This window comes from Apaloderma vittatum, unplaced genomic scaffold (genome assembly GCF_000703405.1).
Source record: "Apaloderma vittatum isolate BGI_N311 unplaced genomic scaffold, ASM70340v1 scaffold743, whole genome shotgun sequence".
NCBI lineage: Eukaryota > Metazoa > Chordata > Aves > Trogoniformes > Trogonidae > Apaloderma > Apaloderma vittatum.
Genome location: NW_009706200.1, coordinates 74,050 through 91,220, shown reverse-complemented (window position 1 = coordinate 91,220; position 17,171 = coordinate 74,050). Strand labels below are relative to the sequence as shown.

The 17,171-nt window shown below is 37.7% G+C and overlaps 1 protein-coding gene across 1 annotated transcript in view; it reads left to right on the top strand.

Moving 5' to 3' along the window:
• Positions 1-17,171, top strand: part of LOC104271100 (receptor-type tyrosine-protein phosphatase mu-like) — a gene marked incomplete at both ends in the record, with an annotated part of 126,851 nt that overhangs the window by 38,394 nt on the left and 71,286 nt on the right. The window contains 2 exons of the mRNA XM_009865679.1: positions 199-235; positions 5,214-5,288. Coding sequence (XP_009863981.1) covers positions 199-235; positions 5,214-5,288 — 112 coding nt within the window. The remainder of the gene's footprint in view (positions 1-198; positions 236-5,213; positions 5,289-17,171) is intronic.

Sequence of the window (17,171 nt, the reverse complement as noted above, 5' to 3'; positions counted from 1 at the left end):
ATGTGCTGTACCCCAGCAGTGTTTGTCCCTATGATGAGAGCACATTGGAGTTGCTTAATAGGCAGTTCACTATGTAATGAGGCACACTAAACGAACACTTCTCTGACATTTTATCAGTGCTTCTAAGAATAGAATCATGGATGACTTTCTTTGCTTAGAAACACAAGATCTGACCTTTTTCCTCTTTATTTGACACAGGAAACCAAAATCGACTGCGTCAGAGTAGCCACAAAAGGTATGTCCATATTATGTCATGTATTCTGTATTTCAGCTTGCTGACCTTTCCTTCACATGGTCTTTGCGAACTTCCAGACGTGTTTGTGTTGCTAAAAGGCATCACTGTTATAGAATTTTAAATGATTCATTTGTGTCTCTAGCTGAGATTCAGAAAGTTTGTTTGTTTGTTTGTTTTTAATAATAAATGTATTACTCATTTTCAGTTGTCTGAGCACAGAGTTTTTAAAATATATTCTGTGGGTTTTTATATGATCTCACAATAAATATTTTTGACTTGTATATATATGGTAGAGTTGTAAAATTGCCAATTACAGTGTGCATACTGGCTGCTTATACATCCACAGTGAAAAATTAGCCCTTACTCCTAAGCAATTATCTTAATTGCATTATAAAAAAGAAGTGGAGAAATCATGTTCTTCATTTTCGTGTTAGAGATCAGCTATCTTTACTGGACTGTCAGCACATGATATTACCATTTGTGAGACAAGTTTGTATAATTGAGACAATGATAGCTGTAGGTTTGATCCCCAAACAGGGAAGGATAAACATGCTGCTGATATATTTAGCTTTGGAGGCTAGGATCTGTCTGTGGTTATCTTTGTAGTCTCACCTTTTTAGTTCCTCTAGCTGGTGGCAACTTCAAAGCCTGAAAAAGAAGTGATGGGATAGTGTGATTATTTGGAAGTTGTAATAGAGGAAATGGAAGGGAAGTACTGCTCTGAGTAGGAACAGGGAATACCACCTTGCGATTTGGGCACCTCATAAAAATATGACACCTCACTTCTGCACCACCGTTCCTTGCAGAAGATCATTCATGTCTCATAGTGAACATCCCTAATGTAACTGATTCCTCCATGATCTCCTGTACGTGTGGACTTCACAATTCCACCACCACCACTAAATCTAAGCAGGATGGATGAGAATCTTATTACTTAAGAGTAGCAGAAATGTTAGCATATAATTGCCTCTTTTGAAAGGCTGAATCCTCCTCACTAATGACAAATACATGTTTTATGGCTCTTTGAAATAGTTGCTGGGATGTTTTTTTCCAAACCAAGGAAGTAGTTTTTATTCTAATTTACTAACTGACTGCCTACTAAACCTCAGAAAACTTTTCAATATCTAAACTAAAACCCGTTAAAATATAGATAAGAAATTAATTCCAGCTTCAAGTGGAAACCTGTGTTATTTTTTTCAGTAGCGTCAGTGATACTGAGAGTCAACTGCATTGCCTCAGATATTTTAAGTGATTTGAGGAGTGGATTTTAAATTATTTTAAAATTTGTGTTCCTAGTCACTAGTGGACGTTCAACTATTTTAATTACTTGATTGACTGAAAAATCTTCCTCTCTCATTTGAGAAGCAAGGATTGGAGTAGCTTTCAATAGCAACAAGCTGCTTTGAGCTAACCCATTTGGCAATGGATGTGTGAGGAATGCAGCTTTTATTTTAAACAAATCTCCATATATTTTTGTTGTGAAAGTATGTTTCAGAACTCTTCATATGACCTTTGTGAAGCCTATAAAATACTATGAAAGCTGGTCATGAGGGCTTTGAAACCAATGGCAAAGTCCTTGATGGAAAATTTTCTTAGGGGACCATGACATATTTTAATATGTTATTACTCCTGCATGTCTGTACAGACTTTTTCGCTTTAAGATCTGAGATACTTGAGAGAAAAGCAGACTTTGCACTTTCCACATATGGACTAGAAAAAATAGCAAAAATACTTGACATCTGTAGGTCAGAAGTCACCACAACTGCAGCAGGGCAAGCCAGAGAATTGTCCTCTCCCCTTCACCTCCCCTTCTGTCCACAACCCTCCAAATGGCTTCATACAGCATTCACGTTGCCTGTACCCGAGGCTGCTCTAAGCGCTGCTGTGCCTGATCTCTTACCCACGTGCCCTATTTTCCACTGAGTAGACGCTCTGCTACCAGACAGTAAGCTACTTAAGGTCTATCATGTGCTTGTTATGTCCATTTATTTATTACAGTGCTTCTTATAAATAAGGTTGTGAATGCTTTCCAGTACAACATCTAGTTCTCGTATACTAATAACGTTTCTGAAATGTTTGTATTCTGAGCTTCTGTTATCTTTAAAAGTATGACTCCAGTGGGTTTTAAAGGTAAAAGGAAGTGGTTTAGGCTATTCATGTATAAAACTGGCACAGTCTTCTTTTAAATTAAGGTCTGACCCTGAAAATACCTACAGCCTTGTGTAGGCCATTGGAGTTAGTAGACATACTCTAGAATTTAATACGTATATGGGTAGCCATATGTGTTTAAGCCCTAATCAAGTCAGTTACCTATTTCTGAGCACAATGAATAATCACACTGACCAACTTGCAACTATTCTGTCTTAGACATTTTGTTGGATAAAGACCTGTGCTATAAAGTATACCCTGTGAAACAAACTTGAAAGTGCAGCCAACTGTCTGCTGGTTTCTTAAAAGTTTCTAGAATATCATTTCCATGGAATTTCAGGATTGCATCGACCAAATCAGGGGTTCTTCCTGGGATCCAGGACACCTGAGGCAATCCCCAGACTGCTCCCCTGAGGGAGCTGAGCTTGGCCAAGACACCTTGTTGACTGTATTAAAGGTGTTTGGTTAGCCTGTTTGAAGTCTGCCCTCAGGACCAATATGGGATTTCATAGACTGACATGAGCATAGCTATGTCATTTGCTAGTTGTATTTCTTGTAATTATCCTGACTCCAGATAATCTAAAAGTTGTTAGTGCCCTTGAGACCTTCTTAAGATCATGAGATTCTGTTTTGTCATTGAGTTTTTCAGTGTTCATTCCCACCGTATGCTTTTGTATTTTTTGTTAAAATAAAACTAGTGAGTGAATGTAAAGATAAAAAGTGTTCTTGCCACAGATCCAGCAGAACCCTTGATTAGGTACTTCACTTTTCACTCCAGTTGATGTCAACAGGAATAATGCATTTCTTACTGTCAAGCATGTGCTCAGCTGGCACACATGAAACTGTGTTGCTGGATGAGAGCCAAAGTGCACCAGATAGCCTGTTACTGTATTGACAGGCTTCTTGTTAGGAAAGTACAGCCTGAGTCACATGCATGTGTGGGGTCAGTAGCTGGATAACACTTTCTCATTCCATCAAATATACTTTAAACAACCTCAATTTGTAACTTTTTAAAAACTGTTCTTGTTTTATGACCTTTACATTTTTATATCTGGAACCTCTGATAAATGTGTTCTTTTAGAGATCATATAAAAATCCTCATTGCAATGATTGTAATTTAGGATCAGAATATTGGGTTTTGTAGAGCCAGAATTTCTTCTCCTGCTTCTGCTGAAGTCAAAGGAAACCTTTGCCACTGATTTTGCTAGGAGAAGGATCAGACAGCATCTTCTTGTGATGCAGAGTCTTAATCTTCTGTAGAGAAAGGCTTCTAGGACCTTTGTGACTATTTGGTCTATATGCAAATGGGGAGACTGCAGGGTTCCCACTCCCATTATTTTTGACAAGATAATTAAACAAACAAACAAACAAAAGTTAGGAAGAGATTTCTGTACCAGTGCTAATAACCGTTGTCGTATTTTGCTTGAAATATGGCTTTCATATACTTACTCTTTCTTCAAGCTAAATGACTGTAAAATCTCAGCAGACTAAGTTGAAAACATTCCAAAACTCCTCCAAGTTTATTGCTATCAACTTTGTGGTGTTTTGTGATTTATATTAAGACTATATTTCCTGATACCACTTGCAGCACTGTCTGGATGGAAACATCTTGGTTATCTCCTAGGAATCCAGTTCTCAAGAGGGAGACATCATTGTTCTAATTTTGCAGTATTGGAAGGCTTTCATTAATTATGAGAGAGAAAAGGATATTATAATACTTTAAATCCAATAGCAACAGTACTCTAGCAGCTACGATCAACACCGCATTTCAGTGTTGCAGAGGGATATTTCAAAATATTATGCAGCAGCAGTTTTGAGTTTAATTGTCTGCAGATGGTAGATGATCTATTTTCCTCACTCATTGCCACATTTCTAATGACACCCAGTCTGTTCTATGTAAATGAGTGATCTTTCATATAATTTTGTCCTTAATTTTCCAATATTTTTTCTTTGCATCATTCTCCAGCTGCATCATGTTGGATCTGACCTTTTAATTTTTTTTTATATCCCTTAATATATATATATCGTAGTGTACTTAACCATTTTGAGGCAATCGTAGAACTTCTGGCAAACAAAGAAATACAAGATTTTATTAATGTGAGCCATGATAATAGTTATCTATACCAGTTAGGGATTGTTACAGCTCTGACAGAAAAGTCTAAGTACTTCAGGCACACAAACAATTCAGGTTTTTCAGCTTTTTCTTGTCTTAGTGGCAAAATGTGAACTTGAAACTTGGACCTCAAACAGTTACATGGGTACCTAACTACAAGCATGCCAACAGAGTGGTCATTCTCTGTATGCTGAACACTCAGTGCATGTGTAGTGTGTGTGTTTTCAGAACAAAGGCCCAAGTAGATAAAAGAAAAATGAATCTTAGCTAGCTCAAAAATACTTTACATTAAAATTATCTTAAAAACATATTATATGAAAAGTGCACTGTTATGAAATAGGCAAAGAGTGAAATTAGTTCAAATTACCTGGACAAGTTAGTACTAGAGTAATCTGAATAAGCAGTTAACTTTCACTTAGAAAGCACAGTGCTGTGACTAGCAGAGCCAAAGTCTCCAGTTTCCTCAAATGCATTATAGGTAAATAATGTGCTCTGAGTCCTTTTCCTGAATAAAAGTCACGCATGAAAGCTTATTAATTTGCAGAATAACCGAACTAACAACTGAAGATGGAAAGGAAATTGTGGGAGTTTTTTGGGTTTTATTTGTAAGAAGTTCAGACAATAAACTGTTGACCGAGATTCTTCTTGCTGGCGTAGCTTCAGTCTGGCTTTTTTTTCCCTCATGCATGCTGACCTGGAAATCTTCCTTTGCCTTAGCTGCGATAATCGTGACTCAGCTTACAACACCATACATTCGCATCGCCCCCGCTGCAGGCGACGACCAGCTAACAGGTCAGATGTTCAAGTATAGACAAGTCATCATGCCCATTTTGTCTCATTTTCTTTGGCTCCTTTTCCCTGACCTTTTTCCTCATTCTCTCCTCATAAATAGTTTTCTGTGTTAGAGGTTTATTTTTGTTTATGATTTTTTCTTCAGCTCCATTAAATTAAATTGTGTGCTTGGCACCAAAACTTACACACACATCCCTGTATGTACAACTCCGCTGCATGTACCCATTGTGTGTGTGTTCTATGGAATGTTCCTTCAAGCCTGATGGTGAGATTTAGTCTTGCTCCATCTATAAATTAAATGATAGTTTGAACATAGACATATACCTGTACCTGTTTGATTTTTTTCCTATGTTATTAGATGGAAGGACTAGAGTCTCTAAATAATTTAGACTCAAGTTGAATGTGTAAGCTAGGACAAAGATCTTATATTAATGGATTATTTTATTTTTACTGCAGAATATTGGGAAGGTATTTTCTGGCAACATTTCAATATGCCAAAATTAAAATTAAAACATAAAATTTATTCCATTTTAATTATGTCGTACTTGAGGCCTAGAAATAAAACAAATTAACATAGCAGTTGACTTATGAGAATGAACAAGACTGTAAGGTTTTTAAATCTAATTGTCAAACTCAGTATACAAGTTTATCAATAATTAGGCTCTGTGTGGCTTAAAGGCCAGTTCGGAATGTACCAAAAATTCTTTATGAAGTTGGGGAAATGCATAAAGCTTTTAAGGGATTTCGAAGCCTTTTTTTTTCAAACAGAACATTAAAAAATGTAGAATCTAAGGTGAGTTTGATGGAATTTGTAACAAGAGAAGTTAGACCTTGTCTATCGGCATTTAGCCTATGATAAAATCATTGCCTTTTTCTAGAATATTGACATAGTTACTTGGGAAGCATGTAAATGTTCTTACTGGGGTGTCTAAGGGACAAGGAGAAGTTCAGATCTTAGGATCTGGATCCGGCCATAGTCAATAAGAGACAGTTCAGTGATTCAGCTTAAGGTGAGAGGGTTGGTCAGGTATCAGCTATAGGTTTTAATTCTGGTGTTTATGTTATAATAGCTGAGTAATCCATAGTGCCCAAGTTACCATGTCAATCAAAACAAAATTGTTGCATGCTTAACTGTGTTGTGTGATAACATATGAACTAATCAAAATAATGTATTCAGATGATACCAGAAAGTACTGCCTTGCTCATTAGTGCTCAGTTATTTTCTACTTGAGAGTACAAGTAGAGCTTTGAAGAGACAAAGAACATCTCTTCCATATCCTTGTAATTCAGCAAGTTTTGATTTCTTCATCACAGTACTCAAATAAGCTTACAGATTTTTCCATGTGGAGAACTAAATGTTTTTCTTCTTTTATTTTTCATTTGTTTTAATGCAAAACTGGGTAGCTACAGAACACAATGGAGATACACCTGTTTCACAAGAGGGAGATGGCTGTAGTAGTTAATGAGAGAACAGAGGTATAGGTAGCATAGGACAGCCAGCAGAGTATTTACTTGGTTGTTTTGTCACTGGTAGCTCATAGCATTGGCACTCTATGGTTTTCTCTCAGATCTGTGACTTGTATTTCCTTTTTTAAAGAAAAATAAATTTATCTGTTCTACCAGAAACTAATTTTTACAGTGAAAAGGAGAGTATCAAGTGATGCCGGCAAACAGCATTTATGTTAAACATATTAAAAAAATCTGAAATTCTCTCATCATTTTTGCAAACCCTTGTCATACTTGAAAGACTGTGTGACCAAAAAGGAAGAAGCATCTTCGTCCTTAGTTGCCACAGGTGCAATGGGGAGTGAAAAAACCTCACCTAGCCCACGTGATCGGTCCCAAGACAGTAATAGGAATTCATGTTTTTCCCCAGAGACAGCCTGGGTAGGGGTCCCTTAGGCAGGTTTTTCAACTTCAGGATAATGCAGCAGTAATGGTATCTGCAGTATCCATAAGGAACCCCAAAATTTTCTTAAACGAGATTTGCAGGAGGTGAACTGGACATGAGGAAACAGGGAATGATGTAGGTTCTCCCCACACTTCTCTCCTACAAATTCTCAGTCTGTGGAAAGGATTTACATGTAGAAGGATATCTTTATGTGGAAGTCATAGGACTGTTCCTAACTGTAGTTACCACAAGCCCTACAGCTGTAACTGTTAAATAATTTTGCTTAGCATTTTCTGTTCTGTGCCTTTTCCTCTTTTTGTTGCTCAGCACCAAAGTAATTACATTTGAGATCAAGAAATCACTTCTGTCTTTTAGCATTTGAGGAAGATACATAATTAGCAGTGGGGAGGTCTGAGTTGGGATTTTCTTTTTTTCAAGTGGAAGTTGATGCTTCTTGCATAATGAAAATTTAAAATTTGGGCTTCATTCCTGAATACTGTTACCAATTTTTGCGAAGATCATGGTAATACAGCTCAGCTTTCAAGACAACTCTATGAGGACTCATTTCCTTCACCCTTGTCAGGAACTCATCCTGGCCCTTACTGATATAGTTTATAAACAATACATTACTATTTCCCCTTTTTCTTTCTTTTCTTCTTCATTTTCCTATGAAAATAAGATGAATTCCATTTATAGGGTTGCATCCTATTTGCCCAAAATATTTTAACAGGCACTTCTTATTTCAATACTGCATTGCAGCCTATAGCAAAGGGAACTTTTCCTTGCAGTTGCACTTAAATACCCACAATGTCTTTTAGTTATAGTATAGTGAAACATGCTGTAAGGGCATGTGATTTTGAGTCTTAAAAGCCAAAATAGGCAAATTAGTGTTGTTAGTATTAGAGAATACTTTGTTATCACAGATTCAAGGGGGCCAGTTAGCTCAGTCAGTTAGAGCGTGGTGCTGATAACACCAAGGTCATGGGTTTGATCCCCATTCAGTCCCCAGGTGTTGCCTGATGTAGTTGAGAGGCATCCGTGCCCATGATAGGGAGGTTGGATTAAATGATCTCTAAGGTCCCTTCCAGCCTAGGCCATTCTATGATTCTATGATTCAGTATCTCAGGAATAGTGTTTAGCTTTCTCTTTTAACCTTACAAAAAGTAACTAACTTGAAATCCACTCATTTGACACTATCCTTAAACAGATAAGGTGAATACCCAACTAATAACATCTGTCAGCCAGGAGAAAAGGCTCTGTATACATGAAGTTTAATAGTCTTCATGATACTATCTCCATGTTTTCATAGGCAAATACAGTTTAACGATACAGTTGAAATCATGTAGAAGGTTAACAAAAAACTTATGGCATAGATCACTGACTGTATGGTCTTGATTTTAAAGCTGAGTAACAAATCCATGCTTTTGAGAAAACCTGAAAGCATTTGCAGTTTGCTTCACTATTTTGTAAGAGACACGTCCTTGTAATAGGTTTAAATTGGACATATTTGGTATTCGCTTGCCCCTCATTTATTTTGTCTGCATTCTGATAAAATAACATACTTGGAATTATGATTAGGATGTTCATTCTTCCAGGCATTTTCTTAATTGTTGAAATATGTCTGAGCTACTTACATTTAAATTAAAGTATTTCCATTTGTGATTTAGTGGAGCAGCCACTACTTTACTGGATATTATCAAGACTGATTTCCGTAGAACGCCTTTTTTACTACCCATTGTTAATTACACATGCAGCTGGAAGGGAGAGTTCTGTATTGTACACTCTTCACAGATTTAATTCAATGCAAATCAGATACAACAAGATATGTAAGAAGTTTTGTAAAGTAACTGATACTTAAGAATTAGGAAGAATTTTTTTAAAAAGATAATAGCAATGTTAAATCTTCACTGATTTTTACCCTGCATATTTTAAGGTCTAGATGAGCAGCATACTTTCTAACTAAGTTAAAAGTAGTCATAAAATAATCCCAATTTGTTTCTTCTCCCTTATGAAGTTTGCAGCGTAATAAAATTAAATATTTCTTCAGATGTGTATTCAATACATAGCAAGATTTATTGCTGTAGTCTAGGTCAGATTCTGTTCTCAGACATTCCACTGTAAAAGTGAAAAGAATCAACTGAAATAATTAATGAAATCACAGCACATGGGATTTTTTTATGTCAAAGGATTTATTCCTGATTTATACGGTCTTACTGAAAACACTGTTTATTAACACAAAAAACAACAACATTAGTTTGAGAAGGAGTTTTTTTCTTATTTATCTAGTTTGTTGTCCTTTACAACAAATGGAGAGACATTCGCATTCGTTTTTCTCCATCCTGAACCACGTAACATTGATCTGGATGCATTCTGGCATGTTGAAACTCAAAGTGCTATTTTGGGTAATGGACAAGCCATGATTTCCTAGTGGAGACTACAATGCTGTTGGTAGTAACAAAACTATGTGCAGACATGTCTGCCTGCAGGTTGAATACACCATTTCCGTAGTTTATTCTTCTCTTGATACTTCTGAACAGCATTTACATCAATGGAGACCAAGCACCTATGTAGTATCATGTCAAAGCCATATTACGATGGTGTTGCAAGGCCAAGTGACAAAGAAAGCGGAGTGAGAATGGATCTGACTCTCAAGAAGTGAAATTCTGAGCCTATTTTTACATGATGTCCCCAGCAATTGTTGTACTGGTGGTTCAAGGATTCTGGTCGTCTTGCTCAGCCAGGCACAATGCAAAGTGAGAGGAAATCTTCCTACTTTCTGCAGCACTGCCCGAATGCATTTCAATGGGCTGGACTGTCACTTGTGATTTATTGCCCATTTCTTGTTCTTTTATGTGTTATATTTGTCATTTTTTCAGTGACAGTTTCATCTATAAAACAGTATAGGTACAAGAAAATGTTAAGAGGATACAGGAGTGCCATGGGAGCTACTGTTTCCTTTTCTCTCTTTTTGTTTTTCCTAGTACAGAGTCAAATGTCAGGTTTTCTGTTTTTAAGACAGTGCAGCCAAGGAATCTGGGATTTTAAACATAACATTTTCCACGGAGCATATGAAGAAGAGCTGAAGTTAAACAATTAGACAGAGACAGCCTAAAAAAACCCAACCTGATAAACAATTCGCAAGTTCTGAAGTAACCCATGATAAATATGCAAGTCTTTTCCAGTTGTAGACAATGGATACCCTGAACTGATTAGACATCACTTAACAACGTGATTCTATTAGCAATATTAAGTACTGCAGTTCATCTTTTGCAAAAATAAGAATTCCTATAAGTTTTTCTGAAAACAGATTAGTAATCTTAGTTTTGAATGTGTGCAAGTCATTACAGAAAAGCCAGGGGCTCTGGCTGGGGGTTCAGGACCTCTTACCATTCAGACTCTTTTACTTTTAACAGGTTGGGTTTGGAGCAGTGGGGCCTTTGCAACTCTCCTGCGTAACCAGGAGAGTAGGGAGGATAAACTGCAGAGGGTCACACCAGCAGGTCTGCTCTGGCCATTGACAATCGTGGTTGGCCAGAGAGGCAGCCATCAGCTACCCTGGCACTGCATCCCCAGAGCCAGTGGGGGGTCCAGCTGGAGAAGATCCCATGGCCTAGAAGAAAGTATCAAACTTTTGCTACCCTTTAGGAAGGACATGGGACCCAACTAGGTATGTTTTGCACTGTGGAAACTGTTAGTCTTTTGTTCAGAGGCGTTAAAAGTTGGTTGCCACAGAGTTAATAGTCAGTTTTTGTAAGAGCTGTGTTATGTTCCTCAAGTACACAATGGATTTGGAAATCTCAGTGTTCCAGTCTGTAGCTGAGAGAAGAATATACTTCCAAGTATTAGTGTCAGTTATCTCTTTCGTGAAGAGAGTGAAGCAAAATTTGGCTAAAGATGAGTCTGTTTAGTTCATCCTAGCTTGAAAAATAATCTATTTGTTTAGTAATCTGCAATCTTAATATGAGGATACCTGTGAGGTTGTTTGAGCTTGGATTGAGGTGGAGGGCACTTAGTCTCATTACAGAGAACAGTAACATAAAACCCAGTCATGAAAATAAGAACATGAACTAACCAGGATGAATTCTGAACACACTAAATGAATCTCTGCCATCTGTGTAGTAGCAATCAATATCATGTCTAATCCAAAATATTTCAACATCAGCAGTCTACGGAGAAGCAGAAAATATAAAACAAAGCAAAAATACCAGTAGGTATTTTTAGAGCAACACAGTATGTTGTATAGGGGTTTATTTCATTTCTGTGTTAAAAAAATATGTCTCTGATTTTTACATTCAAAGCAGAACACATTTTGCATGTACCACAATGAAAAATTAAGGAGAGGCAAGGAAAGAGAGAGCAACTCAGAGATATAATTAGTAACTAAAAAAACGTGTGAATTTCAGCATTTCACATCTGTAGTTATTGACTGTATTCATAAAATGTGAAGCAATTAGAATTTTAATATGAAAGAAAATGTGGGATCGATTGTGGGTAAAATAAGCTGTAGTTCTTAGAAACTGCAAATCTGGTGTTTGAGTCACTGGAGAGTTTAACAAATGAGTAATGCAATATTACATAGATTACCTCTGTTAATATATAGGTGAACACTGGAATGTGTTATGGTTAGATAGAGTAGTACAGCAAAGAGGAGGATAATACTCTTGACATTAATCAAAGGCCACAGGACATACTATCTAGGGTAAAGTAAAGTTTCAGTAATTAGTTCAGTTTAGATTCCTTGAAATAACTGCATTTGTCTGCTTGGAGTAATAACTCAAAACTATGCAAGGCATGACTGCAGTTATTGATGGTTTTTTAAAACATGCCTCTCTAGACATTGTACTGAAAACATCCTTTTCTGCACTAATGGGAGTTTGACTGAAAGAGATGATTATTTTAAAGCTCTGGGAAAGGCATTCAGGAATATGTCTGCATTTTCAAGTCTTTATTTTTCCAAAACTTTGAATTTCTAGTTCCTTTTCTTAATCTGATTTTCTGTTATTGCCAGCCATTACACAAGTGTGCCCAGCAGTGTGCTGAGGTGGCCAAGAAGGCCATCGGCATCCTGGCTTATATAAGAACTAGTGTATCTAGCAGGAGTAGCGAAGTGATCGTGCCCCTGTACTTGACACTGGTGAGGCCGCACCATGAGTACTATGTTCAGTTTTGGGCACCACAGGACAAGACTTTGAGGTGGTAGAGCAGATCCAGAGAGGACAGCAAAGCTGGTGAAGGGTCTAGAGAACAAGTCTTATGGAAGGTGCCTGATGGAACTGGGGTTGTTTAGCCTAGAGAAGAGGAGGCTGAAGGGAAACCTTGTTGCTCTCTACACCTGCCTGAAACAGGTCGTAGCGAAGTGGGGGTTGGTCTCTTCTCCCAAGTAAAAAGCGATAGGACAAGAGGAAATAGCCTCAAGTTGCACCAGGGAAGGTTTAGATTGGAAAAATTTCCTTACTGAAAGAGTGCTGAAGCACTGGAGTGGGCTGCCCAGGGAAGCAGTGGAGTCCCCATCCCTGGAGGCATTCAAAAATCATGCAGACGTGGCACTTCAGGTTATAGTAGTCATTGTACCATTCAGTTGACAGTTGTACTTGATGATCTTAAAGGTCGTTTTCAACCTCAATGATTCTATGATTCTATTCTATACTGAATATATGGTATAAATAGAAAACTTTCATGCAAATGAAAGTCGAGTTAGAGTTTTGCAGAGAAGTGAGTGGAAGTTGCTGTCTCAAAGTGGTTCAAGCTGACAAGAAGGGAAATGCAGTAGTTTCAGGTTCTCTTTCATCTTGTCATTCTGACAAGAAAAATAGCTGTTTAAGGCATTCTTAATTAAATAGGACCAATGGAAATTTTTCTGTAATCCCTAAAACCTACAGGAAATACATGGACAGAGAAGAGGAAATATAACAAAAGGTTTGTGTGTCGAGATAGGGACAGGGAGATCACCCTGTCTCCCCAGACAGGGACCAGAGGTCTCCTTCAGGGATAGGTGAAATTCAGATGTCCTTTGCAGGGCAGATGATAGTTTGTCTGTGACTGCTGTAGGAATGACTAGAAAGTGGTGCTGACTTGCATAGAAAACATATTAGGTATGGACAGGATCATTCTGGACTGACTGCTTTCATTTCCTTAGAGCTATTTTGAGAGAGTCACTCTTCTACCCTGAGTACTGTTGGCTTGAGGTTATGCAGAGAACCATAAAATCAAATGTTTTAGGGCTAAAAGCTCCTCTTGTTGTATATTATCCCTTTAGGACTTCTTATTCACAGAAGTCAGATTTGTAAGATGGGCTTGCACTTGCAGTGGCTGCAAGTGGGACCTTTTTCACACAGCATCAGCTGGTAACCAGCCCTACATTTCAAAGTACTGAGGCACCTGCAGTTCCAGCCCCTGTTGATGCCTCTGTCTCAGAGCTCCTCATCCTTATTCAGCACGAGACCTATATGTATACAGCTAGGGTGATGCAACTGTGTTCTCGTTGCTCCTCGGTCAACCTTCTTGATCAGAAATTTGCATATCATGAAGTTGTATTCACCTTTCTTGTGTTTAGGTAGTCACAGAGCAGTTTGGTAAAGAAGCACAGTTTTTAATTTCTGCAGTAGTCAGGAAGATTTTATGTTTTATTTCAATGTCGGGGTCTGTCTTTTCCTGTCTTGACATAGAGGGTTGTGATGTGTGCCATTGTGGCTGCTTCTTTAGCCACACAGAGTGAGTATTTACAAATATGATCCCAGACTCTTCTTCATAAAGTGTACTGAAGTGTATGTGGGGGGGTACACTTTAGGGCCATTTGAAAGCTTAAGGTTCCAAAGTCTTTGTACTTTTTACTTTGGAAATTATTTATTTTCAAGAAGGTGATACACCATGTCTGCATATTCTAGACTTGTTATTAATTTCTGGTTGTGGTGTAGCTGTTGAGTATGCTTTAAAAGCCCTTAATGATCTCAGTGCAAGGACTTCTTTCTTCCAGTGTGAGTGAGGGCTTACAACTGCTTGGGTGCCAAACTTGGAGAGGAAAATTTTTATGAATTTTAAATATTTAAATTTCCTTGATTAAGAGAAAAGAGGGGAAAAAAAAGCTGGCAAAAAGATTGGTGGGTTTGTTGCGAAAGAGCAAATGAGCTGTTTATGAAGAGTTGCTTGCTTATTTTCTTGTAATTCCTGTTTTTAAAAAAACAGTCTCCAGAAAAATCCAGTCTAAGGACCCTGGATTAAAATTCTGTTAAAAAATAGATTATGTTGAGGCCAAAAGATACATGTCAAACTGGCATCTTTATTTGGTTTAGGCATGTTTATAAAGGATATTATTATTCCTGACAACCAGAAACACAGGTGTTTAACAAAAAAAGTCTTTTTACTCACATGCACCAACATGAATCATCCACCGGTGAAAGATACAGTTCTCTTGATAGTCAGTTAAATGAGTCATATTCATCAGTGAAGTAGTTCTTTGCATTTCTTTTCATGCAGTTGATTGTTGCTTATATTTACATTTTCATTAAAAATCACAAACAAAATTAATAATTCATAATTATTGTTACACAGTGGAGCCTTATTTTTATGGTTCCTTCTTAGCATAGATCTTTTAACAAGGCTGTTTTTTCCTGGGTTTAAAAAAAAAACCCACCAAATAAACAATATGCCAAATCAGCATGGTTGTCTCATGGAAGTACAGAAATCTTTTTTAGGGAAGGAAGATCTGTACATAGCAATATGTGTTGTAACCACAGTCATAAATTACAGAGAAGAGTCCTGCTAAGATAAAAGTGCTATTTGCCCTCTTTCCCAGACATTCAAAAAACAGATTTAGTGGGTGCTAACACGTCATAGGAGGGTAAATCAGGATACATCAATTTCAACACTTAAATGGCTCTTGTGCTTAGCAAAACGGAAAGAAAACATAATCCCTGCCCCATGGAAAAAGCAGTTTATACATGAGCATTTCCAAAAGAAGCCAGGGAAAAATACTGTTAAAAGAGAAGTGAAGCAGACCTTACTCTGCGACATTTACAAAACTAATATATTCAAGCCATGGAGTAGAGAGAGAAAAACAAAAAAAACTACTGATCAAAACTACCTTCTGTCAGAAATTATACCTTGTCCAACAGCACCTTGTAACTTCTGCCATATGGACAAAAAAGCAGCTGTGCAGTTTTGAGGGAGAACTAGAAAAGATGATTTGAAATCTAACAATGAGGAAGGAGAGGGAGGACTTCCTCCCTTAGCTGGAGTTCTACCAGCAGTAATAAACCAAGGACTTTGTTAGCAGAACACATGCTGGCTAGCAGATGAGGACTGAATGCTAGTCACTTAGAGTACAAGCAGACGGGCCAGGGTGGTAATTCATTTCTACAAATCTTTATGGATTTCGGGTCTTCTCCAAGACGGTCACAAATCCTGGCATCTGGAATGAACTTGAAACTCAAATAAAAAGCATGTTGGATTGGCTTTTCATAACATCAATAATACTTCTACAGACTTAAAAATGAGGGTACACTTTTGTGCAGTCATGGGGGAGATGAGAGTAGACTTCTTGAGAAAACTGGATATTTTGTACTACTGCCCTATTCAGGTGTATTTTGCAGTCTGTGAGGTAGGATTGGAATTCTCATTGATGATATGACATTTACAGGAAGGACCTACCTCTGTGGAACTCCTCTTTTTATACTGGTAGCACAGACGTATTTCTGTGCTTTCCTATTTTGTCGTACTGCATTTTATCCCAGCCCTTTACTTTTGGCACTTCTGCTTTTCATAAAATAAAGGTAGGAACTTCCTTCCTTCCTTGGAACCCCTAACCAATGCCATCCGTAAAAACATTATGCTGTCCTTCAAACCATTCTTGAAGATCTGTTTCTACTGCATTATTTTACTGGAAATGCTGAGTGATACCAGCTAACTAAAAGAGCAGGAAGGATGGAAATGTTCATTTGTTTTGACATTGTAAATGCACTTTCTTAGCAGTTCTGTTTGTCTCCCCTTCCCACCTGTGGTTGCTACACTTGCCCAGTACAGCCCAGCTCAGCTGGATAGTATGCTTTTAGTGGCAAAAATTGCTTAGCTGTGTGCTTGCCCTGTTCTTAGCACAGTGAGGCTCCCAGTCTGATTTAGAGCTTCTAAATCTTTATTATACAAATAATAGAGAGTAGTAATGCTAGTAGCCTTTGTAATTTCCGTTGTCCTTGGAGAGTGTGGGCAGAGTCTTCAAAGCCACATTCCCTTATCTTTTCAGTCATCTTACTCTGTGGCAGGGACAACAGGATCCTAGTGATGAGTGTGAAGCATCACACCTCTCTGCCTCCCTTCTGCCTTGTACCGTTTTGCCTGACTTCTGCTACCTAATCACAGTGCAACTGTCACACAACTGTTTCATTTTCCTGAATCACTCTCTGAAATAAGTTAAAAATAGGTGCTGAGATGTGATAGTTGAATCACACTGCCTGCATAAAATATCATGGGCTAGTTACTAACACAAGTTAGTCTCAAATTTGACTGAAACCTGGGACGATCTGGACTAACTGTATAATAACTTTAAAGCCTTGTAAAGTTACCCATTACATCAGCCACCTGTGAATGAAACACAGTTGGAAAGGCTTGCAAGTGACTTGTCAAGTGAGTACCTTTTGAGAGCTTAAAGCTGCAGAAAGGAAGAAAAAAAGGCAGCAGCTATGGTCAGCCTTGAGTGGGAGAAATAAAATGAGACCCAGCTAGTTAAGTAAAAGAAGGAATTATTTGTTGGCTGAAACAGGAGAATAAATGTCTGGAATTTTTGAAGATCATTTTAGACAAAACAACCTATAGCTAGTTTTTAGTACTAGCATCTTTAATCTTATTCTTTTCTTTAAAACTATAACTAGCAGCTCCTCGACTATTGAGCCAGGGTTATTTTATTGACCATTCTTTTCTGTACCATGGTCAGTCAGTTCTAACTTCATTTTTTCGGAAGTGACTAATAAACATTGAAAAGCAAGTCCAAATTTTGTTCATTT